The sequence below is a fragment of the Archocentrus centrarchus genome, chromosome 3, assembly GCF_007364275.1.
Source record: "Archocentrus centrarchus isolate MPI-CPG fArcCen1 chromosome 3, fArcCen1, whole genome shotgun sequence".
NCBI classification, from domain to species: Eukaryota; Metazoa; Chordata; class Actinopteri; order Cichliformes; family Cichlidae; genus Archocentrus; species Archocentrus centrarchus.
This window is the reverse complement of record NC_044348.1, coordinates 5,554,316-5,581,271: the sequence shown is the minus strand read 5'-3', so window position 1 is coordinate 5,581,271 and position 26,956 is coordinate 5,554,316. Positions and strand designations below refer to the sequence as shown.

At 41.3% G+C, this 26,956-nt stretch overlaps 2 protein-coding genes across 2 annotated transcripts in view; both read left to right on the top strand.

Annotated features, from left to right (window-relative positions):
- Positions 1–11,300, top strand: part of neo1a (neogenin 1a) — a 157,422-nt gene extending 146,122 nt beyond the window's left edge. Inside the window, 11 exon segments of the mRNA XM_030724466.1 lie at positions 1,500–1,607; positions 1,912–2,106; positions 4,078–4,110; positions 4,340–4,405; positions 4,807–4,933; positions 5,090–5,334; positions 5,890–5,982; positions 6,360–6,530; positions 7,567–7,854; positions 8,062–8,198; positions 8,899–11,300. Of these exon segments, the coding sequence (XP_030580326.1) occupies positions 1,500–1,607; positions 1,912–2,106; positions 4,078–4,110; positions 4,340–4,405; positions 4,807–4,933; positions 5,090–5,334; positions 5,890–5,982; positions 6,360–6,530; positions 7,567–7,854; positions 8,062–8,198; positions 8,899–8,985 (1,550 nt within the window). The 3' untranslated portion in view covers positions 8,986–11,300.
- A 2,279-nt stretch (positions 11,301–13,579) lies between these two features.
- On the top strand, positions 13,580–23,850 carry LOC115778196 (sorting nexin-1). The gene is made up of 15 exons (XM_030726253.1): positions 13,580–13,761; positions 14,234–14,390; positions 18,585–18,709; positions 18,872–18,938; positions 19,056–19,099; positions 19,190–19,331; positions 19,414–19,492; positions 19,597–19,672; positions 19,834–19,947; positions 20,165–20,258; positions 20,419–20,624; positions 21,102–21,245; positions 22,685–22,765; positions 23,284–23,355; positions 23,489–23,850. The coding sequence occupies exons 1-15, from the start codon at positions 13,642–13,644 to the stop codon at positions 23,537–23,539; spliced, it is 1,572 nt and encodes a 523-aa protein (XP_030582113.1). The 5' UTR covers positions 13,580–13,641; the 3' UTR covers positions 23,540–23,850.
- Positions 23,851–26,956: the final 3,106 nt, after the last annotated feature.

Below are 26,956 nucleotides of genomic sequence, written 5' to 3'. Positions count from 1 at the left end.
GGATATTAATCTGGTCATTTAAAAAGCAGAGGGGGTTGTTAATCAGTTTTAATGAAATTAACAACAGGTGCACTAGAGGGGCAACAATGAGACAACCCCCAAAACAGGAATGGTTTTACAGGTGGACACTACTGACATTTTTTCCCTCCTCTTCTTTTCTGACTTTTTTTTTTGCTAGTTTTGCATTTGTCTAGAGTCACAGTCACTACTGGTAGCATGAGGCAATACCTGGACCCCTACAGAGGTTCCAGAAGATGGTCAGTCACTCTAGGAGAGCTGGACAGGGTTGTAGAAGGTCCTTAACCCATCAGCAGGGCTGATATCTGCTCCTTTGTGCAAGGAGGAACAGGATGAGCACTGCCAGAGCCCTACAAAATGACCACCAGCAGGCCACTGGTGTGGATGTCTCTAAACAATCAGAAACAGACTTCATGAGGGTGGCCTGAGGACCTGACATCATCTAGTAGGCTCTGTGCTCACTGCCCGGCACTGTGGCGCCTGACTGGCATTTGCCATGGAATACCAGAATTGGCAGGTCCAACACTGGTGCCCTGTGCTTTTCACAGATAAGAGCAGGTTTACTCTGAGCACAACTAACAGACGTGAAAGGGTCTGGAGAAGCCATAGAGAATGTTATGTTGCCTGTAACATTTTTCAGCAGTGATGATGGTCTGGGGATGCACAGACCTCTACAGGTTAGGCAACGGCACCCTGACTGCCGTTAGGTATTGGGATAAAATCCTCGGACCAATTGCCAGACCCTACGCTGGTGTAGTGGGTTCTCGGTTCCTCCTGGTCTATGACAGTGCCTGTCCTCATGTGGCGAGAGTATGCAGGCAGTTCCTGGAGAATGAAGAAATTTATACCATTGACTGGCCTCTACACTCACCTGACCTAAATCCAATAGAACACCTCTTGTTTCAGTTCATCCAACACCTCCAGGTTGCACCTCACACTGTCCATGAGCTCAGTGATGCCCTGGTCCAGACCTGGGAGGAGATCCCCCAGGACACCATGCCGACTTTGTCCAGGCATGCATACAAGCACGTGGTTCTACTGAGTGTCATTTTGAGTTGCTGCAATGAAATTTCAGCAAAATGGACAAGCCTGCTGCATCATGTTTTCACTTTGATTTTCGGGGTATCTTTAAATTCAGCCCTCTGTAGGTTGATTTTTCATTTCCTTCAAGCAATGTGGCATCCTTTCCTTCCTAACACATTACCCAGTCCATATCAGTAAGATATCCAGCATGATTTTCTTTCCCATTGAGATCTGGTGTTTTCAAAGTGTTCCTTTAATTTTTTTGAGCTATATAAAATACTCCTACATACACATATAGCGCTGAAAATTCTTGCTTTTTAGTACACAGGAACATATAAGCATAGGAACTTGACATATTTTACCCATATCTTGTAGTGAAGTTTAGTAGTTAAAACACGTGCCAACTTTAACCTTGATTCAACCTTCTCATCAATGTCTTGTCTCCATCTCTGTCACAGCTCCCAGCTCCGCCCCGAAGGATGTGACTGTGGTGAGCAAAGAGAACAAACCCCGCACCATAATTGTCAACTGGCAGCCTCCCTCTGAGGCCAATGGAAAAATCACTGGTGAGTCCCAAAGCCTCGGTTTTCTTTCTCACAGATTTCTCACGACTTATTATTTTGACCATTTCAACCTGTTTGTAGAATCTCTGTACTAATGGAGTCCCATTTAAGTGAAGAATTGATCTACAGAGAGTGAAATATGTGTGTGAAATGTCTAATCACTGCACTGAAGACTGAAATGTTTGTGTTAATGCCCTTTGTCCCGTTAGGCTCTGAAGCATAAAACCAATATCACTGATCTTACTTTGCACAGAATAAAACTACATTTTAAACAGTTGCTCACTGTTTTTGCTGTCTCCCTTTGTAGGATACATCATCTACTACAGCACAGATGTAAACGCTGAGGTCCACGACTGGGTTATTGAACCAGTGGTGGGTAATCGTCTGACTCACCAGATCCAGGAGCTAACGCTGGACACCACCTACTACTTCAAGATTCAGGCCCGAAACTCAAAGGGCATGGGCCCCATGTCTGAGGCTGTGCAGTTCCGCACTCCAAAAAGTATGTTTATATGATAAATATTGTTCATATAACATAATTTACAGACTAATTGTTCAAGAAAGTCAAAAATCCGGCAACTAAAGCCACCTTTTTTTGTATATGGGAGTTTTAGCTCTAACAAAAAGATGATGACTGTGAGATGTTTATTCATCAGGTAGCTTTATATATGCATAAGCTGGATGGTGTGAATAGGCAGCTCTTGCTTAACACATTATACACAATAAAACAGCTTCCATAGCTGCTGATACAGTGGGGGATATCAATTATTTGATCTGCTGAATCTGTAAGTTTGCTCACTTGCAAAGAAATGAACAGTCTGTAATTTTTATGGTAGTTTCATTTTAATGGAGAGAGACAGAATATCAACCAAAATAAGTATTTGATGAATAGATGACTTGTAGTTGGTCACCAGGTTTGTGCACTTCAAGAGGGATTTTGGTCCACTTCTCTCTACATAAACTCTCTGAATCCTTTGGGTTTCTTGGCTGCTGCTTGGTAACTGGAAGCTTCAGCTCCCTTCATGGATTTTCTATAGGATTGTGGTCTGGAGACTGGCTAGGTCACTCCATGACCTTAATGTGCTTCTTCATTAGCCACTCCTTTGTTGCCTTGGTGGTATGTTTTGGGTCATTGTGATGCTCGAAGATCCATCCATGAGCCATCTTAGATAGATAGATTGATAGATTGATACTTTATTGATCCCACAATGGGGAAATTACAGTTAACAGAACATCCATCCAAGAAGACAAACAAACAAACATGAGGAGATAGGTGAACTGTGGCCATGCTGCCCCCTTCTGGAGGCGCTGCCATCAAAAAGACGGAAACATATAAGGATGAGTGAGGAAAAAAAAACATCTTCGGTGTTCTGGCTGAGGGATTTTATGGTACATGGCCCCGTCCATTGGCCCCTCAATGCTGGTGAAGTTGTGTATCCTTAGCAGAAAAACAGCCCCGAAGCATAATGTTTCCACCTCCGTGCTTGACTGTGGGGATGGAGTTCTTTGGGAAATGCTCAGCATTTTCTGATCCACCATCTTTCTCATGATCATCCTCATGAGGAGTGGGCCTTGGGTGTGCAAACCTGGTGACCAACTAGAGACTAGTTCATTTCTTTGGAAGTGAGCAAACTTAGAAATTCAGCAAGGAATCAGATCATTATTTCCCCTGACTGTATGTCAGGGCTTTGGGTTAGTCGTAGAGTTATCCTGCCCTCGGGTGTCCAGAAATCAACCACTGATTTCACTGACACGGTGACTTTCCTCAAATTGCACCAGCTGATTTATGTGATGTGATAATACATCACAGGTGTATTTTTCCTGAAACATTGATGTTCCAGACCTGGCTTAAACACTTCCAAACACTTTTGAACAGTTCTGCTGATGTGCCAAACTGGAGAGCTAAGACAGGAATGCCTTTCAAGCCTTTTTGATTTGTTTGGGATGACCCATGTATGAGTCCAAATGTAAAAGGATATTTTAGGTTCCTTTTGGTGCTGCTTCTTACAACTGATTTGAGTTTTAGCTGAATATATTTAATAAGCCTCCATTCTTTTTAAGGACTGTTTAGTTATTGAATAATATTTTAGGACATAAAAGCCAGGTGTGTCGACTGTAGGAAGGTATTAGTGTTTGTTTTAATATCAGTATATGTTGTTTTTCTTTGTTTTTTTTTTTTATTTAGATGTTTTTTTTTTTTTTTAATTTAGATGCTTTGCTCTACATATCAGCCTGGTTGTATCTTTTGCATGCTCTGTTTGGCTGCTGTTTAGTTTTCTCACTACTTTTCATTCTTTTAGTTCTGCCCCTCTCCTCCTCCTCCTCCTCCTCCTCCTCCTCCTCCTCCTCCTCCTCCTCCTCCTCACAATCCCCATCTCTCACTTTAGTTCTGTCTCCCTTGCTGCTGTTTCCAGCTAACCAGTTTTTTGCTTTTTATTGTCTCTCCCACTCTGCTCTCCTTTGGCCTGTTAAGCTGAGTCCTCTGACAAAATGGCTAATGACCAAGGTAAACTCGCTCTCCACACTTTATCACTGCTGGACTGCACCCCCTAATGTGTCTCTTTTTCCAAGGATTTCCATCTTCTGGGCTGGTTTAAAAAAAAAAAATTAAGCTGCATGACTGGCAAAATCTTCTTGTGCTTGTAAAGGTTTTTAGGTAACAGTGTATCTCATGAAGATCTGATAGTGTTAAAAAGTGTTAAAATCACTTTTTTTTCCCCCCTATTTTGAATCAGCCTCAAATCTTCCACCAAAGCCGGGACTTTCAGGAAGCCAACCTCCACGGGACCCCGTTCCACCTAGTAAGATTATAATTCCTCCTGCCTTATTTAATGGTCCTGTTCAGTTGTCATGCTGTCAGTCAGACACTACAGTCAACCTGGGCACTGTTTCCCAAAAGTGTTGTAAGGCTAATAGGATCATAAAATCCATCTTGCATACATAAAGTGTGAATGCGTTAACACTCGAAGGTGGCTAAGTACATCTCAGGATGATGTATAAGTAACTATAGGTTTTACTCATATTTGTCCATTATAAATTAAATGCATCTATTTTGACCTTGTATTTGATGTTTAAATTGGAAAGCAAAGAACTTTGGCACAAATGAACTGAACAGCTGATTTATTTACTTGGCCCATATTATAGTCACATTATTTTGTTGCACTTAGACTTGTATTCTAACCCTGTTTTTCCTCTTGCCGAGGAATTAAAGATGGGGAAAATCACATCCTGGTCATTGTCATAATCATCTCAGTGGGAGCCTTCACCATCATAGTGGTGGTAGTGGGGGCCTTCCTGTGCACACGGCGCACCACGTCCCACCAAAAAAAGTAAGACTCACTGTCACACTTTTACATTCGGTGTCCTCTTTTTTTTTTTTTTCTCAGTGCTCCTTTCTGATACAGATCTTCTCCCTCCAGTGTCTCTTCTTCTTTGTAGTTTGGCTGTTTTGCCACTGTTGCTAATAGTTTTGTTCTCTCCTGCAGAAAGCGGGCTGCCTCAAAGTCCTCTAACGGCTCCCACAAATACAAGGGAAACTCCAAAGACCTGAAGCCACCTGATCTTTGGATTCACCACGAGAGGCTGGAGCTTAAACCCATGGACAAGTCGCCAGAGCCCAACCCAGTCATGACTGAAACCCCCATCCCGCGCACCTCACAGGACATCACCCCCGCTGACAGCGGATTGGAAAGCAACCCCCACCTGCAGCAGAGGCGCAACTCCTACCGTGGTCAGTCTCGCCCAAGGGGAGAGAACTTAAAATATGATGTTTTGGGGAAAAAGATCAAAGTCAAATGCCACCCTTGCTGCCTGAGCTTACATGCATAATAACACTGAGTAATCGTCTTGAGATTGGCTGCACACAGGGAACTACATTTTAGGAGTGTGACTAAGAAAACCAGTGATTTTTCAGGCAAGGATGAGCTAATAAACTCAGGTTTGCTTTCAGGAGCATGCTGGAGAAGTCCTGGAGAGTTTCAGATGCTAGTTTTGTTTCATGAGTCAACACCTGTCTTATTGTTGTTTTCCTGTGATTATCATGCAAAACATTTCATGCTTTTCATACATGGTACATGACGCCCATTACTCAACATGATGCAGCTTTCTGCAGGTAGGGTAAAGCTACTCTGTGTAACTGTGACATTTAAAGATACAATCAAAACCCAATTAGAGCATTGATTAAGGATCCTGAGATCTACAGACGGATCGTTAACAAAAGGGAAAAAAAAGCAATCGATAGAGTAGCAGCTCTTTCTGATTGGCTGGTGTCCACCGTACCTTTTAGGCCACGAATCAGAGGACAGCATGTCTACACTAGCAGGCCGACGAGGGATGCGGCCTAAAATGATGATGCCTTTTGATGCGCAGCCGCCTCAGCGTAAGTGTGTGTATGTGTGTGTGTGTGTGTGTTTGTGCACAAGTCTGTATGTTATAAATGCGCTTATAGTAATCCGTACAAAGCAAGCAGTCGATTTGGAAACTCTTCACTGAAAAATATTAACCTGGAGCACACAGGCTCTTCAACAATTTGACAAATGTTCCTCGTGGTTGTCTAATTAGGAAAACAACTCCATTTCATGCTTCTCATGACATGTTAATGAATTTTTTTATGGTTACTGAGCTGACAGAGAATATTGAAGTGTGTTTGTTACAGAGAACTGCATGTGTGTATCTCATCATCATCATCTTCATCAGTTGGTTAAACATCTTGTTGTGTTTGTGTGTTCGTGTATACATGTCCATTTCCATTCACAGCCGTGATTAGCGCTCACCCCATCCATTCCCTCGATAACCATCACCACTATTATCACTTGGGCAGCCTGTCGTCGCCGACACGCAGCTACCTCTACCACCAGGGCAGCGGGCACCCACGCCCGCACACCTGCACCACCCCCATCTCTCATCTAGACAGGGTGGACTCTACAGGTGAGACGCTGCCCCCTGCTGGATAGCAGGAGTAAGAAGGAGGACAGACGCAGTCTTACCTGGGCCCATATTCACTCTCAGATTTGTCATTCATATGCCGCTGCCATCTTATTTGAGTTCTCCATAGTGATACTAACCACTCTCCCTGCTTTCTGAATATGTTGGCTGTGCTCTTTACCATAATGAACCTTTTCCTATGGAATGCAGTCAGATATGTCAACGAATTACAGGGCAACAAAAGTTGAGGGCTGAACTGCTGATTATTCAACTGACCTAAAGTCACTTATAAAGTTGCAGGTTCGGGAATGTCAAGATGTGTTTGACTTTTATGCCATTTTAACACTCGAGCTTTTGAGCAGTTTGTGCACTTTTAAATAGTCTTAAGTTTTTAAAAGAAAAAATGGACTTTTCAAAATGAAGCTATACTGAACTACTTTTTGAAAAAAAAAAAAAAGAGTTTTACTTATTTATGGAATATGGAATATTTATGGTAAACCTGAAATCAGTGTTGGTGTTTACATGCTCTTATTCTAGTTTTGAGGAACCTGGATATGTTATTGCAATAGAAATTGGGATACTGTGAGATGTAAACACCATATTCTGGTTTCCGTCTCTTGCTAGAGGGGCTGAGATAAGCTATACCCAGAATTGTACTGATGTTTATATATTTATAGGGTGACAAATAGCCAGGTTTCTCATGTACACACTCACAAACAGATATATGAATGACAAATGTTCACATTTGACAGACTGAAATCAATAACTAAAGGCTCAACTTCCAGCTTTAATTATTAATTATGGCATTTTATTGACAACTTTCTCCTGACCAGTTGAATCAATTATGGTTTAAACTTGAGTTTTTAAAAAAAGGCCATTCTATATCACAAGTTTTAAAGATCAGAAATATTAAATATTCACTTGCATTACAGTCCGTGAAGACTATACGAAGCTGGTTGGCAGTCACTGGCATGCCAGTACAAGTTTTAATCCTGTAAACCCTCCACCTCATTGTCCCCATCCGCTGCCTCCTCTCCAGAGTCGGTGAGGAACACCCCCAGCTCTGAGCCCGCCCCTCCCGCCACCGCCTCCTCCCAAGCCTCCTGCCCCTCAGAGATCCTGGCTGACCCTGAGGGCAGCTACCACGGCTCCACCACCACAGAGGAGGAGCCTAGCTACTCCAGCAACCTGCCCCCGCTCCGCTCAGCTCACCCACATGCCCACGCCCACCCACTCAAGAGCTTCGCCGTTCCTGCTATCCCAGCCTCCAGCCATCCATCATACGAGTCGCCTGCCCTGCCCAGCACTCCCCTTCTCGCTCAGACTGGTGAGCCCTCAAATCAAACACCCACCAAGTTAAACTGGAGTCGGGTCAGAATACCCTTTATTCTCGACTCCTCCTGAGGGCTGAAAAATGCTTTTAACACTAGACCAGTTCAATAACCAGTTAAAGAAGACCTTTGTCCATTTCAAAATGCAGGTGTGTGCTGCGTTCGCTGAATGTAGTATTTTTGTGTGACCTTTCCTCATGCAGGGCCTCCCACTCACCCGCACGTTGTGAAAACAGCCTCCATTGGAACACTAGGAAGGACGCGAACACCGATGGCGGTCACCGTGCCCAACATCTCTGATGTGCCAGAGACCAGCAAGATGCTCGAAGATGTAGACAGCGTGAGTACAGCGCCCCACACTGGCTGCTTGTAGTAATGCAGTCTGACTGCCTTAATATTAATCCAGTGGGGTTTTTTTTGTTTTTGTTTTTTTTAATGATACCAGTCCCACATTCCTTCCAAATCCATGTCAGGCTTTCTTTGGGCACTGGATGATACAGTTACTTTCAGCAGGACATTGGTTTTAACCACATTTTCTGTTTGTTCTTTCTCTCTTTTTTTTTTTTTATTCTTTCCAACTTCAATCTCACCATTTTTTCGTGGCGTTGTCGGCTGCCCTTTGGTCATTTCATTTAACTTTTAACTACCGATCTTAACAAAAACCCCATAACTGGAATGATTTTTATTTTTGCCATTGAATCTGTTCTCTTGGTCGATTGGCTGTTGACCGTGTGTTGGTGTCGGCTTCTCTTTATTTGTTTTTTTCTCGATGTTTTGCTTTCGTCTGCTGCCTTTTTGTCCTTTTATGACCCTTCAGTTCCATTGATCCATCCCCTCCCAAGCTCGCCTCACTGCACCCATACGACCCCTCTGCCAACCCCCCCCCCCCCCCCCCCTCCCGTCCTCTGTGAAAGATCCCTGACTGACCCTTTCCTCCTCTCCTTTCCTCTGCTCTCTTCCTTCCCTCCTTCCAGGTGCTTGCCTCCCTCCCCCCCTGCCCCTCTCCCGCCCCTCGCAGTAACCCTGTTCCTCTCCCTCAGAGCTACGAGCCCGACGAGCTGACCGAGGAGATGGCCCATCTCGAGGGCCTGATGAAGGACCTGAACGCCATCACCACGGCGCCATGAGCATGCACTCGCACCAAAACACACACACATTTTCCCTGTCCACCACACACACGTATACACACATACACACATACAGAAAAGACACACATTCTGAAGTCAAATAAACATAACCAAACAAAAAAATAAAAACAAAAAAAAAAATCCCTTTTGGAGCCAGAGGCTGCTGGACACAAAATGGCTTCTTGTGCCCACGAAAACTCTCACGTCTCCCCTCCAGAGAAAAACAAACTTCCAGACTGAAATGTAGGAACTTTTTTCGGCTTACCTTGCTCAGTCTCAGGAAGGAGATCGCCATGATAGGGAAGAAAAAGTGAGACACTTCATCTTTATATGAAGAACCATTCTCAGAGACTATGAACTTTAAAAGGAAAAAAAACAAGAAAAACATTGGTCGCTTTCAACCGGAAGATTGTGAATTTTTTTTTTTTCCTCAGCAAAAATGGTAGGTTCTTTTTTTGTTTGTTTTGGGGGTTTTTTTGGTGCCGAACACTCACTTTTGAGACGGTCGATTCAGTGTCAAGTCCAAAAATATGCTGGTTTTGATGTTGGTGCTCATGCGGCACAGTCTACACACAGTGTTTGTTTGATTAGTGTTTTCTTTGTGCATTTTGTATATCTATTGGACCGTTTCAGTGAAGTGAACATGGGATTTCAGCCCCCCCCCCTTTACAACCTTACATTATTCATAAATTTTTTTTTTACCCACTTTTACCCACACGTGTCATATGTTGTGCCATGACTTTTTATTGTTTTTTATGTTATTGTATTATTTTTTACATAAATATCCTTATAAACATGTACATATGGTTTTTGTTTGTTTGTTTTTTTTTTTAAACTGCCTCATTTTTTTTTTATGTTTCCCGTCACTTCATTATTATTATTTGGGATGAAAGTGGAAGAACAAAATTAGTCCTGAAGCTCAGTTTTCATATCAGCAGGGGAGAGAGACCTGGTGCGTTTCTACAGTACATTCTTCTCTGGCATTGCGTTGCCCCCTTTGTACATTAAAATGTTTTCCCATCTTTGGTTTGTTGTGGGAGCTCCGTTTTAAAAGCCTTACCAACGTGTTTGTATGTCGGAGACGACTCGGCTCCGCATGGATGTAACTCAGCTGTCATCGTCGGCAGCTTCATCGTTCAGTGGGACTTGACAGTATCTCCTCGCGGGTCAGGGGTACCAAGGACTCGGGGCGCTGATCCCCACCCCTCCTAAATAAAGATAAATCAATAAACATCAATCAAGTACAATAGAGTTGCGTTTTATACGAGAAGTTAAGGTGAATGGGTGTGTCATTCTCTGAAAACCAATATTTGGTTTCAGGCATCTGTACTGCTGAACCACACATGTGCGTGTGTGTGTGTGTGTGTGTGTGCGCGCGCCCCCCTCCTCCCACGCTTGCCCTCGGCGGAGTGTGTTTGCTGTTTTCCAGCACCGTGGTTCTTTTACAAAAGTTACCAGATGCAAAGATGTTGGCCTTTTGAAGGGGACTCCCAGATTTTTTTTTTTTTTTTTTACTTTTTACATGACAAGTTTTGTATGAAGAAAAAAGAAGCAGCTTGTTCTCGACACAAATCCAGTTTAAAAAAGGAAAAAAAAAGAAGGAAAAAAAGAAACTAGTTTTTCATTACCCTCTTACCCAAAGAAACTTGTCATTTTGCGATCATAGTAATTTGCTCTACTTTTGTGAATACCATGTTTCTCATAAATGTACATCGTCATGAATGTCAGTATAACTGTAAGAGATTTTTACTATGGATACAAACAAGAAACAAGTTTTTGTGAGGGGGGGGAGGAGGAGGGAGGTAACAAAAAGGGGGGTGGGGGGGAGAAAAAGGAACGGACTCCATTTGGGAAATAATCTATTGAGTTGTAAACAGTTGAACCTGTATTGCACTTTTTCACAATTTTTGGAAAGTACATTTCTTACATATCTTGTGTTTTAAATATCGAAAGCTGTTTGTGTAACGTAGTGTCCTAGGTAAGCAGCAGGCAGCTGGTCTTGTTTTTCATGTTTATTATTATTATTATTATTATTATTATTATTATTAATTTTTGTTTTGTTTTGTTTTTGCTTCAGAGATGATATGAATTGAGCAGCCAGGTGTTTTACTCCGCAGCTCGCCATGAGGAATTCTGTCGTTGCTTGTTCATGTACAGAGCTTTCTTTGCTTTCTGTAGAAACAACAAAAAAAAAAAATCTGTGGCTTTTTAAAAAATGTTGGAAAAATGTTTGGGAAAAAAAAAAAAAGATGTTTTTTTTATTGGTGCTCCTATACATTGTGTATACAAACAATTATGAATACTAACAAAGTAAATGTGTCTGCTCGTCTTCTTTTTGCCAAACATGACGCCCAACAGGTAACGTGGCATTCATTCATCTCTGGTGTGTACATAAACACGTGAGAGTCTCTAACCTTGGGCTATATTTTATTATTTTATTCAAACAAAATGGGGGGAGTCAAGGATTGCTGTTTCAGTTTGATTTAAAGCACTCAGATTCCTTTTAAAGCACTCAAGGGCTTCACGCAGTCGGTGAATTAAAGCCTCTTGAACTCACTCAAATGCTGCATTTTGGATAAATTATTGAAATTAAATTATCATCAGAACACTTAAAGGGGAACTGTTAGGCTTTTCATAATTTTCTGGATGCTCATGTTGAACTCAGCCGATGTTTCAGATGTCAGCACTTTGTGGTAATTCCTATGAGCCAGAAATTGAGGATTCACGCAGCTCTGATCTGGTTTCAGTTTTTTTTTTCCTACTCTTGGTTATGTTTGATGTTAAAGAAAGCTAATACTTTAAAATATGGCCATTTGGAGCACACAGCTCTGGCAGTGAGCACTGAAGCCCCACTGAACTATTCAAATCTGTAGGAGGAAACCCACAAAAACATGCAAACTACACACAAAGGCCCCGGCTGAGGTGGGTTTGAACCCACACCTTCTTACTGGGAGGCAACAGTGTAAACCACCACACCTCTGATTAAATAATGATGTCAAAATATGGTATGGTGTGGTCTTTATTAAATGAAGAATATCTGGGGAGAAATCGGCTTGTGTCGGTTTGTACTCTGCTATCATGTGGTTATTATGAGAGGGGTTCACCTCGCAACATGATGGGACAAAAAAAGGGAAATATCTGTTTTTTTATTCACAGTTAATATCTGATGAGGCGTGACACACCTGCACATGAAATGTAACCCTGAATCTATGTATGCGTGACAAAAATACTTATGTCTGTGGACGTCATGTTATTCTGGATGTAGGGTCAGCTGATTTCTATCGAAGCAGTCACATGGCCATTTCATGACTGCGCCATTTCTCACTTTTAAAGCTGTGGACTTTACTTATAAAACCAGTCTAATCTTATTCGTGGTTCTGTGTTTAAACGTTGCTGTCTTTACGGCAGCAGTCACAGCCAAAAAGTGAATCAAAACTAACTTCTCCCTCAGATTTACTGCCTTTAAAAAAGATTTCAACAAAATAGTTCTGACAGCTGAGAGAACAGATCAGTCCAAGCTTGCAAATCCAGTATTAAAAATATTCATAACAGTGTACATAAACTATGTATTCTGGGATATTAAGATCTAGCAAAGACAAATATGGAAAAATAATACGCAAAAAAGAAAATATATATAGGCTAAAAATAAATAGTAAATCATGATATCTTAACTTTTTGTGCATTTAACCAAGAAGTCTGATCATCTCGTACCACATAACTTAGTATTATATATTCATATTATACAGTATAGGCCTATTAGAAACACTGAATTGCAATACATCACCATTTGCCTGACAGTATCCTGCTGCTACTTTACTACTACCAAAGCAGTCTAATGCAACAGTTCTGCATTAACACCCAACCTTCATGTTATTTGAATTAAGTCACATAAAACTGACATTTTATCATCAGTAGATCTGTCCCACGGTAAGTACACTCCTACTAACACCTTTAAATGGGTACAGTCAGAATTAAAGGTTCCAGATTAGGTAACAATGATTTGTTTATAGAGTGACAAGTAGGACTTTTTTGTTTTTAAGTTAAACCTCTGACATCACATCAGTCCATCCATCCATTCACTTCCGCTTATTCTGTTCAGGGTCGCGGGGAGGGGGGGGCTGGAGCCTATCCCAGCTGACATAGGTCTAGAGGCAGGGTACACCCTGTACAGGTCACCAGCCTGTTGCAGGGCTAACACACAGAGACAGACAACCATCCACACTCACATTCATACCTATGGGCAATTTAGAGTAGCCAATTAACCTAACCCCAGTAAGTGCATGCCTTTGGACTGTGGAAGGAAACCGGAGTAGTGGGGAGAATATGCAAACTCCACACACACACACACACACACACACACAGAGAGACCCAGGTCAAGGTGGAACTCAGGCCTTCCAAATGGTATTGTAACTGTGAGGCAGCAGTGCTAACCACCGCACCACTGTGCTGCCCACATCACAAGATTTGTCAAGATTTAAAAAATATCTAAGGACTTAGGCATACATAACCGTGTTTTATTTTTATCAATATTTTTGGAGGCTGTAATGCGGGGAAGTGACCGGCAGGTGTCGCTGCAGCCGTTAACACCCCTCTCTCCCCCGTCTTCCCTCACACCCCTCCACTTCCGGGACGCCAGTCGTTCTAACAACAGGGAATATGGCGGCCAGCTCGGATCGGAACCCACCTCCTTTCCCCGCAGCAGAGGAGCCAGAGCCGGGACTGTCTGACATGGCAGACGCGGACAGCGACGAGGGCGAGGACATCTTTGTTAGTAACGTACGTTCCCGCTTCGCTGACACTGGTAACAAACTGACGTGTGTTTTTGGGTTTGCATTAAAGTCAGAGGCAGGAAGTCAGCTTCTTTATCTGAGCTGAGCTGCACTCACGAAATCCTGAAAAACCGAACCTCGGGCAGACAGGCGAGAAATGGGGCAGGTTTTCTTTGGAAGCAGCGAAAGTGATCTGCAAAGGTATCTGGTAATTGGCTGAGAATTGGAACTGGGCCTCGTTTATTACTAAGTAGTAGGTTTTTAGCTTTGTTTTTGTATTGTTCGGTCTGTATCTGTTGCTTAACTGTTAATTTAAACGATGTTTTGGTAAACGGCCGAGCCCCTCTTTACTTTTTATTTATTCCCTCTCTAAAAATGATAAATTGGTGGGCTTTGCTGGTGACACGGATCCACCCTGCTTATCTGCTTCTGTTCTAACGGTCAGCAGGCTGTAACGTCTCTGTGGTGTTTGTCTGCAGAGTAACCCTGTTTCTGTGAGCCGAGGAGTTTCTCAGCCCGACCGCGTCAGCGAGGAGCCTCCAGATCTATTCAGTGAGGAGGAGGAGGAGGAGGCCGGCAGCACAACGGCCAAGGCCAACGGAGTTCACTCCGACGATGACAACGACCTGTTTGCTGGTGAGGACACACTTTCCTGCTAACAGCCTCTGCTGGTTTGATCACCCTCGTCACTCGTGACTCTGCAGCATTCACGGCTGCTTGATCTTATCAGATGGTTTATTTTTTAGATTAGGTCCTGCTACATCATTTTATGGAGCTCTTACACATCATGTTCAATTTATCTGTTTCAGATGGCATTAATATAATAAAGTGTGTTTTTAAAAAGCATATCACAGCATGGTCAAGATGACCTGTTGAAGTTCAAGCTGAACATCAGAATGGGAAAGAAAGCTGATTTAAGGGACTATGAACACTTTATGGGTGTGTGTGAGTATTTCAGAAACAGCTGATCTACTGGGATTTTCCCCACACAACCATCTCTGGGGTTTATAGAGAATGGTCCAAAAAAAAAAATAGAAAATATCCAGTGAGCAGCAGTTTTCTGGGAGAAAATGCCTTGTTAATGCCAGAGGTCAGAGGAGAGTGACCAGAGCTGATAGGAAGGCAACAGTAGCTCAAATAACTATTCTGTACAACAAAGTTATGCGGAAGAGCGTCTCTGAATGGACAACATGTCAAACCTTGAAGCAGATGAGCTACAGTAGCAGAAGACCACACCGGGTGCCGCTCCTGTCAGCTAAGAACAGGAGGCTAAAATTTTCACGGGTTCACCAAAATTCGACAATAGCAGATTTGAAAAACATCAATTTCTGCCACAACATTCAGGTGTTAGTGTCAGAATTTGGTGTAAACAACACAAATGCATCCATCCTGCCTTGTATGTGCCTGGTAGCGGTGGTGCAAAATTTTCTTGCCACAATTTGGGATCCTTGATACCAACTGAGCACTGTTTAAACACCACAGCCTACCAGAGTATTGTTGCTGACCATGTCCATCCCTTTATGACCACAGTGTACTCATCTTCTGATGGCTGCTTCCAGCAGGATAACACACCATGTCACGAAAGTTCAGATCACCTCAAACCGGTTTCTTGAACATGATAATGAGTTCACTGTACTCAAATCACATCCACAGTCACCACATCTCAATCCAGTAGAGCACCAATGGGATGTGGTGGAACAGGAGATTCACATCAGACAAATCTGCAGCAACCACAATCAGTGGACCAGATGGACCAAAATCTCTGTTAGGTACACCTTGCTAGTACTGGGTTGGATTAATTCTTTGTGGCTTAGATTCAACAAGCTGTAGGAAACATACCTCAAAGTGGCCAGTAAGTGTATAATTAGCCTCTGCTTAGAACAATAATTTTGGTCTGGTATGATTTTTTCCTTAACTCAAGAACACTGTTACAAAACTCACGTCAGTGTGCAAGGGTTTAAAGGTGACATACCTGGTACAGAGTTCTTAAAGTGACACCTAATGGATCCTCCCTTACTAATAAGTCCACATCAATTGCTTGTAATATAAAAAGTTAAGCTGCTGGTCATAAAATATCTCATAAATCAGGTGCTAGAGACCCTAACGCAGATTTGATTATTTTAGAATAGAACAGAACTTTATTGTCATTATACATTCAACGAAATTAATCATTATACAACAAATTATATAACGACAATCTGTCATAATATAACGAAATTGTGTTCGGAACAACCATCCAGAGAAAAAAAACAGACAAGACTAACATAGGGGAGATGGGTGTCCGCACCCGCTGCTGTTTTTCACTGGCACCACCGCTACAATCAGTCCCCGGAAAAGGAAAACAAACACACATCATGGGGTAGTTAGGTTAAAAAAAAGTCATCTGGTGCGGTGCTCAAAATGAGCACCATACCAGGGTCCAAAAAAATCACCTTAGCAAAGCATATTTGCACATTTAAAGCCAGGATAGCAATATGGTGGGTAAGGGAGGGGCAGGAGGGGGATGCAGACGGAGACGAGAGGGTGGGGGCATTGTGGAGCCAGATGCCAGCTCCTAGCCAAAACAGTTCGCTGATAGTGATGGAAGTTCATCAGCAGCTGTGGTACATCAGATCCAGCTCACACAAATCACAGAGAGGGCTGAGGGGAAGAGCGACCATCACACATTGTCCCGGAGAGATATGATTACCAGCCCAAGGCCGGCTAGGGAGCCGAATTCCTGATAAAGCAGATGTTGTTTTGGAACAGGTTGCTTGTTTTTTTCCAACAGCCTTCAGTTTCACTGGGGAACCCATTCAGTAAATCCAATATTCCAAATTCATTAGTTACTGTCCTCGCCGTGCAGAACCGAACCTTATCTCCAGATCTAACCCCTCTCGCCTGCGAGCACGTTCTCAGCTGGACTACCCGTCCGCTTACGGCTCAGGTCCACCAGGCTGTGAGTCTGAGTCTGTACGGCTCTGCATAGCCCATCCACCTGGATCTGCAGCCCCAGCAAATGTTGAACTGCTGCCCAGATTTTCTTAATTTCCCGGTAAATCAGGTATCCTCCGAGCCCAAACAGAAGAGATACTGCTACCAAATAGCCGAATATGTAGACGTCTTCCACGTCCTCAGCCTCCAGCGCTGAGAGGCACACAGGTCTCCATGAGCCCCAAGAATCGATGGTGTGTCCAACAGGGTCTGTTCCACTCGGACACGCAGGCTCCCCTTTCCCCGATTTCATAGTGAAGAAAATTCATTCACTGGTGTTCAGGGCCCAGTTTGCCAGATCCATGTTGCTTCTTAATCTTATTCTTATTCGGACAGTGTGTAAGAGATGCTCTTACAGCAAGCAGCAAGCAGGAGTGATAGGGGAGGGCAGGGAGAGAGATAGAATGCAACCGTCCCCGTCAGAGAGCAGGAGGCTTGACATTGTTGGTGATGGGCTTGGCAACAAGTCGAGCTGTACAGCAGCAGGATCGGTTATTTTCTAACTGGCAGAGCTGTTATCGTGTCGGAGTTTCTGTGGTCACAATATGTTTATTATGTCTCGTGTAAATGGACATCATCGGAATGTGTGCATTATGTAATGATACAGCACAATACTGTGATTTATAACAAATTATTTTGTGGACTCTGCTTATGGGTCCTGGAGTCCACTCAGTTTTATTTCACAGTTTAAACTCAGATTTTTAGAGTTCAGAGAAACGGTGTCAAACGCGGTGTTGCAGGTTGTAAGTATTCAGTGCTTTTGTTTCTCATATATGATAGAAAGCTGAACTACTCCCTGGTTCGGACAGTTGGTTGCATAAAGCACAGTTTTATTTTTTTATCATTTTAGACCCCCTGAAGCGATTAATTGAAAAATATATTTGCAGATAATCAAGCCCTTAGAAACCTTCTTAAACGTGCTTGTTTTGTCAAGAGTGAGCATCCAGTTTATAATGATATAAACAGCAAACCTTAACAGAAGCTGGAACCAGAGCATGTTTTACATCTTTATATTAAAGTGGATATTTACAGGGCAGAGGAAGCATAATAAAGCATATGATTAACTTACAGAGCTTTTGGAGCTTGACTCCAGTTGCCCCATACTTAAATCTGGATATCTTTGCTTCTGCTGCATTAATGTGCATTAATATTTTAAAATGTCTGTCTATGGCTCCGACCAAAGCACTCGCTACTTCTTTAGAGCTAAATGATGCAGTGATACTCTCAGAGGTTTGATTTATCTTGTTAGATGAAGGTAAGGAATCCAGACGTATCACACTGAGCTGCTCTCCTTATAATCTGCTGGATTTCCATCACTGCTACACTTGTATACCAAATCCAGATGATGAGCCAGCTGGAATCAGTACAAGCAGCTGTGCATACAATTTGCCAAAGCAAACTACAGTGTTTCAGGTTATGAGTTACATTAAGATTGAAATTTTGAAGTTTTGGAGATGTTTGCCTGTTCTTCAATATAATGAAACTAGTAATGTCTTTTTCCAGAAATCACGATTCTCTCTCAAAATTCATGAAGCTTGTTGTGAGCAGTTTGATGTATTATCAATTATCTTTCTTTCCACCAAGTTACACTGAACATGCATGCAGCTAATTAATGTTACAGTTTGGCTGCAACAGGCGTGAAAATCCAGTCATGAGTAGATACATGCTTTCCCACCTTGGTTTAATCGTCAGTCACCGTCAGAGGTTTGACTGTTGTAGAAGCTGCAGGTGACCAAGAGGGCCCACGATAATTTAAATGTGAAACTATCATAGAGCTCATGAACCTTTTTGTAGCATGAAATGGCAGCCAGTCTATAATAAATCTGGAACATGAATGAAAAGGCTTTCTTTCTCCAGAGGCACGCTTGGAGCTGGGCACAGAAAAGTCCGGCAGCTCTGCTCGGAAGGAGCTCTCTGGTCCTCGGCATGCCTCCTCATTCACTCCGAGCCCCGCAGCCTTGCAGCCCACCTCCTTGGAGCAGGTACGTGCTAAACTTTCTAAGAACTTGTAAGAAGCTCAGTAGCATGAATGCTTTTGGATTGCCTGCACTGTAAACACCAAGTTATGTGTCTGCTGCAGCCAAATGTTTGAACTGTTTGTGTTCACAGTATAAATTTTGTTGCTGTCTTCTTATTGCTTACAGCTGGAGGAGGAAGAGGCCAAGGACAGTTTTGATGTGGATGTTGCAGTCACAAATCCAGAGAAAGTCGGTCAGTCTCTTTTTATTATTGCGCCATATAATTATCATACAATCGTCAGCATTTTGGAGATTTTATTTAATTCATTCTTTTCTTGAATGTATATTTGATGTTTTTTGTCCTCTTTAGGAGATGGCATGAATGCATATGTGGCCTATAAAGTATCCACCAGGGTATGTAGTCAAGCTTGTGTTAATTCATGGCTATTTAGTAGCTCTTGCTCTTGTGCCTTTGTCATGTTCTGTCCCTGTATCTTCCACCAGACTTCCCTGCCCATGTTCAGGAGTAAGGTCTTCTCTGTGAGGAGGCGCTTCAGTGACTTCCTGGGCCTTTATGAAAAGCTTTCAGTCAAGCAGTCGCTTCATGGATGCATCATTCCACCACCACCAGAGAAAAGTGTCGTAGGTGTGTGCCAGGCCTTTTCTTTTAGCCTGGGATTTTGCACTTTTGTGAATCCTTTTGTGTGACACGTTATTTGGTCCAACAGGAATGACCAAAGTGAAGGTGGGGATGGACGACCCATCATCAGTAGAGTTTGTGGAGAGGAGAAGAGCAGCTCTGGAGAGGTGTGGATCCATACATGTTTTACGCAGTGACATTATTAACTTGATATCTGTTTTTTTTTTTCTGCTTCACACACTTCATCCAAGCACCACTCTGCCTTTTATAGATATCTTCAAAGAGTAGTGTGTCACCCATCTTTACTACAGGATCCTGATGTGCGTGAATTCTTGGAGAAAGAAGATGTGAGTAGATGTGAGATATAAAAAAATAGGAATAAAACCAATGTGTTGTGGACAAACAGTTAATTAGTTGTTGCTGAGTTTTAAATGTAGAATTCTTAAGGATGATATTTTGCCAAAGTAACTTGAACTCTTACTTTTTGACCATGTGTGTTTGTGTGCAGCTACCCAGAGCCGTGAACACTCAGGCGCTGAGTGGAGCTGGGTTCCTCAAAATGATCAATAAGGCATCAGACGCTGTCAACAAGATGACCATCAAGATGAATGAGTCTGACACTGTAAGGGCACTTGGAGTGAAGTGTTTAGTTTTCAGATACTATTACACATCTGACCTCCAAATGTAAACTTGGCAAAGAATTGATAGGAACAGACCCTGATAGATCAGTGGGGCCAACAGAAGATGTGGAAATGTCTGAATTATGGCAAGACAAACAGATTTACCATTCTATACTCGATGATGAGGTTGTTGTTGATGTGATTTATTCTGGGTCTCAGTGGTTTGAGGACAAGTTACAGGAGGTGGAGAATGAGGAGCAACAGCTCAGGAAGCTTCACATCGTGGTGGACTCCCTCGTCAATCACAGGAAGGGTGAGCTCCACCTGCTTTTATTCACTTGTGCTTATCTTTGCACAGTTTATCAAATTAAATTGTTGCATCTGAGGAAGGAAAACGGTTCAGTCCAGCTGTCTAGTCTTTTATGTGACGTAAGTAGTCTGAATGTATTTTCTGTTTCCTCCTTCAACACCAGAGCTATGCGGGAACACGGCAGTGTTTGCCAAAAGTTTGGCCATGCTCGGGAATTCTGAGGACAATACAGCTCTGTCACGGGCCCTCTCTCAGCTGGCAGAGGTGGAGGACAAGATGGAGCAGCTGCATCAAGAGCAGGCAGCCAGTGACTTCTTCATCTTTGCAGAGCTGCTTAGTGACTACATCCGCTTGCTGGGTGCTGTGCGGGTAAGCTCGCTACTTACACTACCGGAATGGTAGATATGATAAGACTGACAGGAAGAAGTACATTTCTTGAGGGAAATGAGGGGGAAAAGGGCAGAGAAAGTAAGGTTTGAGTATTTCATCTTTTGAATGTAATCTTTTGAATATTTGTCATTCGTTTTTAATGTAAATAACTTAAAACTGTAGTAAAAGAGAGACAGAATCACTTGTGCAGAAAAATTTATATATGTACAATCCAGTGTGTCAATTGAGCCATTTAATGTTCTGCAAGTGAGTGGTGCAATATGTATGGCTTTCACTTTGAATTGTACCATTTGAGCAAACTAAAGACAGCAATTAGGGCTCACCTTAAATCTTTAACCAACTTTAAACATGGTGCAAGGTCACAGTTTTACTGCAGACAAACTTTCTGTTCTTTGTTTTGTGGAAAAATCAGGTGTTGCTACTACTGCTCTCTAATCTAAACATGGATGTCCACAGGGCTGTTTTGATCAGCGCATGCGGGCGTGGCAGCGATGGCAGGAGGCTCAGAGTACTCTCCAAAAGAAGAGGGAGGCCGAGGCCAAGCTCCTGTGGGCCAACAAACCCGACAAACTGCAGCAGGCCAAAGAAGAGATCACTGAGGTAACAGTGGCAGTGACCACACAGTTAATGCAGCACTAAACACACAGAAACTAGCTTTAAATGTTTTTCATTTTGTTTTAAAATTTCAAATGCAACAGATCATTGATCAGGTCTAGTTTGACAGTAAACCAAACAAAAAGACCTTTGTTTAAAATGGTTTGTCATGTGGTTCTGATTTTAGAGCTACCTTCTCCAAATGTTCTATAAGTTTATGCTAAGGACTAAATGATCAGCTTCTTGTGAGTAGAGGTGATATCAGAGTATTTTTTATTTATTTTTTTTTTTTGCTTTAGTTTTTTTACCAGTAAATTTGCAAAAAGCCACAAACCAAAATCCATGTAGCTTAACTGAGAGTTGGAACCGGGACAAAATAAACATAAATTATTTTATGGATCTGCATTACACATTTTAGAATTGTATAATGGCACCGTGGAGGTGGTTTTTCACTATTTTCTGACACTGATTAATATGCATCTACCGTAGTCCAATCATGAATCAAAAAGTAATCTTAACTTAGCACAAAAAGTAAGGAAATTTGTGTTTGGTGGATTATTTCTTTGTTGTAGTAATGCTTCTTGGTAATAAATCTTATACCGTTGGAAAGCTTGTTTATTTCCCCTTTAGTGGAGCCACATTTGTGGGTTGAGCAGCAAAGTTGAGTATGTGGGTTGCACCCATGAAACCTTGCCAAATCTTCTCTACCAATGCCAAACAGCTTATTCTGCCATTGACTCTTGTTTGGTGTTTCTTGGATTGGATGAAGAAACAAGACATTGGCAATTTACCAATTGTATTCATCTAACAAACAGGGGCCTCAGTAGCATGTGGAAGAACCACACCACATCCACAACAGCCTGGCTCCTCCTCCTCATGCTGCTCACCAGCTTGGTCACACACGGCTGTGGGATGGCATCTCACTCTTCAGCCAGCGGCGATTAAGTTCACTTTGTGTGTTGTATTCTTTTGGTGGTGGGAGCTCGCCAGTTTATTCCTTCTTCTGTGGAAAGTTCTGGTTGTTTTTCCACTCCTAAAGCTGTTATTGTTTTTTCAGCCCAATGATGGCCTCCTTCACTTGCATCATCACCATGGATATCAAATTCCTGACCTTTCCTCAATTTTTCATGAATTTCATGAAACTGGTGTGCTTGTCAATTAAACTGATTATTAGGCAACTGCTTTTGAGCCTGTACAAATTCTTAAAGCTCAACGCCTTGAATTAATATTGAAACTCTGGGCTTCAGTCACCTCTTGATTGCTTCATTTGAATTTCACTGTGATGAGTGTAAATGCATTTCATTGTTTTTAGTCGACATCTGACAGGCATTTGGTAATTCTTTATAAATAGAGTTGACAAATATAATCTTTTGTAACGTTGATATTGTTGGGATTGCAACATGTGACGGTAATTGCTTTGTTTTTCTTCTCTTGTCTGTGGTCAGTGGGAGGCGAGGGTTACTCAATACGAGAGAGATTTTGACAGAATTGGCATGACTGTACGCAAGGAGGTTCTCAGATTTGAGGTAAGCTGGGAAATGTTTCTTTTAATGTCTTACCACAAGTTCTCTTTTTGTCACTGTTTGAATATAAAGAGTGCCACTGTACATATTTGACCTGGTGGACATGCATGACTTTTCCAATACCACAAACAACTTTATTGTGACATCAGCATAACCAATTCAAACATGCACTATAGCCTTGAGTGTTTCTAGACATTTCTCTGCAGAGGTGCATGGGAGAATCCAAATAGTCCAATAGAGTCAGATCAGACATTGAACAGTCTTTACCCTGTCGGCTCCATAGAACAAAGTCACATAATGTCAGATTGCACTAATTCACACCAATGTGAGAACAGAGCAGGTAACAGTCCCCTACACTAATGTTAGGCCACTGTTCCTCCTGATAAAAGCTGAAAGCTACAGTGATTTGGTCTTCACAATAAAGTTGCGGGTTTTCAGCTCTTCTGACCTTGGAAGGAGGGGAAGTTCTGCCAGAAATTCCTACAGCTAGCTTTAGCTTGAGATGTGACTTGTCTTTTCAGAAAGAGAAAGCCAAGGACTTCAAGAGCCAGATAATGAAATACCTGGACACAATGCTGCAGTCTCAACAACGGGTAATTATTTAACTGTGTCACATATTTTCTATTTATGAGGATAACAAACATGGCTATTAAACAACTACCTTCTTGCTGTGATAAAATGTTTAATGGTCTTTTTTTCTTTTTCCTCATGCTGACTGTATTCCAGCTCATAAAGTTTTGGGAGGCATTCCTACCTGAGGCAAAAGCAATAGCTTGATGAAGAGGGAGACTTTTTAAAGACCCCAACTGCCTTTTTGAACACTTTACCTCTTTAGCAGGAACTGAGAGGACAGTTTTGGAACACACAAAAAACTTCCATCCATTTTTTTGCTTTCTTTTGTCTTTTTAATTATAGTGTATTCTCTTATCTTGTACAGTTCTTTGATATGATAAGCTGCCACATTTACACAGCACTTCTCTGGCATAATGCCTTGATTATGTTCCTGATTTAAAGATGGTATAAAGGACAAATCCAGCAGAAACCTGGCCATTAGTATTTGTGAAACTCACTGTCTTATCAGTGGGATATATATATATATATATATATATATATATATATATATATATATATATATATATATATATATATATTTATGTTTGTTTATATTAACATGGAGGTACTGTCCCAAGGTAGCATTGTCTACAGTTTACATTAGAAGGCGTATGTGAGTCATCACACACTAACAGATGGATGCATGTCAGATAACATTTTGATGCACTAAAATACATTGTACTGTTTGAAGAGCCGTCATTATTATTATTTTCAAAACACCACTATTGATGACTAAGGTCATGTACCAGGAGTATTAGCATATTGTTACAGTGTATCATACAATACATATTAGATCATTGGAATCGTATTAAAAAGCAGATTTGACAAGGTTATCAAGCTTGTCAGAGTTGTTACAGTGAGTTGTAACACTAAGTTTGGTGGCATTTTCTACAATGATGCATTTGATAGTTGTGTTTATTATAAGGATCTATTTCTTCAACAGCATATATTTAGTCTTATTGTGTTAGACATTAAGGCCTAAAGGGAGTCATTGGGAACTGCTGCAGAAGGTGTCCAGAACCCATGTAAATGGCTGACATGTACGAGTGTGCACATATAGAGCATTGAACACAACTCATACAGTCATATGGCTGCAGTCAGATTACTAACCATAGGTGTGTTTTTTTGTTTTGTTTTGTTTTTTGATAAATTGGTCTAACAATGGCAGAAAGGCACAGACATTCAAGTAAGGCAGTCCCTTATTTTCTTATTCTGCATTTGTAAGTGTAGTTTTTTCTGTCATGTCATTTCTGTAAGAATGTGCTTTATTTTTGTAATCACTTTGCATTAGTACACATTTTCCTGGAAATGCTGTGCAGGTAGATGTACAAAATAAATGATGATTAGTTAAGCTTTTGGGGCACTTTTGTTTTTATGTGAGTTTCTGTCATGTGTTTGGTGGGATTTCCTGTTTCAGTTTGTAGAACTCATTTTCTAGCTCAAGCTGTCTACACTTACACTTACAATAACTCCCTTTATGCATACACAATTATATAGAGTTTGTGATACATTCTGCATTTTTCTTAAAGCATGGTTTTTTCAAATTTATTAAATAAAATCCAGAATCACTGCCTCTGTGGCTGGCCAAACAAGAGCAAAAGAGACAAACAGGCAAACAAAGGGTTTGCAGTATTATTTTTTTTTTTAAATCAGTTCTAGGTCAGCTTAAAATTACTTCATATTTATCTAGAAATCTAATTTTCAACCCAGTGTGGACTAAAGTCCTTAAATGCTCAGAATAAAACTAATGACATGAATATGTAAAGTGCACAATGACTATTAAGTGGATTTTGAAGTTAGATTATTGTTTCTGGCTTCAAAGTAACCTTTTCAGACTTGATATTTAAACATAGTATTGTTTATTGTGATGTATGGTTGGGTCATTTGTTGGTAGAATATTAAAGAGCTGCTGGGATTAGGAGCAAAAAGAAATGCAATCACAATTCTGGTTGTTCGAATAGTGACTGTTGATTATGCAACAGAGATTGTGGCCGTGTTAATCAAATTGATAAAGGGACTAATAACTTCTATTAGGCCATGCAGTAATCATTAATGGTCTGTGCTGTCAATGTAAGGTGGCATGGTGCTATTTAAATGGCATTTGCAATCAAGCCTTTAAGTTTAACTATAATGCCAATGCTCATTCTTTTTAATTCATTGGGCTGTCTGTAATTTAGGTAAACCATCTCTCCTCATTAAGACCCAAATGTGGAAAGGATTTGAAGTGGTAGCCTTTTGCTTTTCTTCAGACTGGGATGGTGTGTGACTGAGACAAAAATAAAGTTTGTTACATGGGTTATACATGACCAGATATACCTCGCACCCCTCATACAGCTGATGTAAAACTAATAAGAATCCAAATGCCAATCGTTAATGTAGAATGTGAAAATTCACAAGTATTGCTTCTTTCTGTGTAAATGATTTTTTTTAAGGTGCCATCCCATCAAAGCCATTTTTATAAGCGATTTTTATAAAATTGTGTGAAAGCCATATCAAAATCAGTGTTATCTGTCAGCTGGATTGCAAACAGAACATTGGCATTAAAGGGCTGAGGTTGGGGTTATTAAAGTTTTGTAATTTTCACTTGTTCCTGTTTGTTACTTTTTACTTGTTTTCAATTTAGCTTCAGGTAAGGGTGGATTTGATGGATTTTGTTTTGAGGTTTTATTAGTTTCATTGCTAGTCCCCCTCCCTAATTATAATACAGGTTTGTATATTTGTAATTGAATAATATGTAGGGTATTTGCCAAGGACACAATTTAATAAGTTCAGAGCCAGTATTACAGTAGTAGACTGTCCGGTCTCAGTATGAACCAAAACTTCTGCATTGAAATTTGTGGCCAAAATGAAGGAAAAAAACAAAACACTAACATATTGTATATTTTTATTTTAGTTACTTTTGCAAGTATGTGATATATTTCAGTTTTCTTTTTTCAGGAGTCTACTTTTTATTTTAATTTCAGTTAAACTATTTTACACGTATAATTTTATTGATTTTAGTTTAGTTTGTAATTAACTTTAATAACCTTGGCTGAAACACAATAGGTCAGGATTCTGGGATGCAATCTGATATATAGGTGTGGCTTCAGACTGTGTGGACTGTTATTAGTAACATCAATCAGACGGATGGCAGTGTCTTAGTAAGGTGCTGAGCTACTACATGCCAACAGAGCAATGTTAATGTTTCTCGGATTATTTAAATCTTTATGAGCGATGAACACCAGTCTTCCAAAGGGTATTCCCCCCAGTTGGTGCTTTGATGATGATGATTGTGGTGATGGTGGAGAATATTCTATAACCTGTGTGGTTAACACAAACTTTGCCTCAGGTGTTTGATTACTATAAAGGCCACAGTATATGATTCAGATAATTTCAGTACTCTCAAACCATTGTTCCTCTTGACTAATGTCTGTGGTTCCTGCCATCTGTACCCCAGAAATAAGCCCTCTATCAAAGTCTTTTCCTCTGGGACGGTTAACCAGTTGTATCATTTTTACGCACACAGAAATCATGGGTTGCGCTATCATACTTGGAAACATTTGTATTTGTTCGGACGCCACTCATTTACTTCCGTTACTCCTT

What these genes read in the sequence shown, in the direction of transcription:
- LOC115778196 (XM_030726253.1), top strand. Translation starts at nt 13,642, where the DNA reads ATGGCGGCCAGCTCGGATCGGAACCCACCTCCTTTCCCCGCAGCAGAG. An exon ending in AGCCCACCTCCTTGGAGCAG is followed by an intron (nt 18,710 to 18,871) that starts GTACGTGCTAAA and finishes TATTGCTTACAG; the next exon opens with CTGGAGGAGGAAGAGGCCAA. An exon ending in ACCAGAGAAAAGTGTCGTAG is followed by an intron (nt 19,332 to 19,413) that starts GTGTGTGCCAGG and finishes TTGGTCCAACAG; the next exon opens with GAATGACCAAAGTGAAGGTG.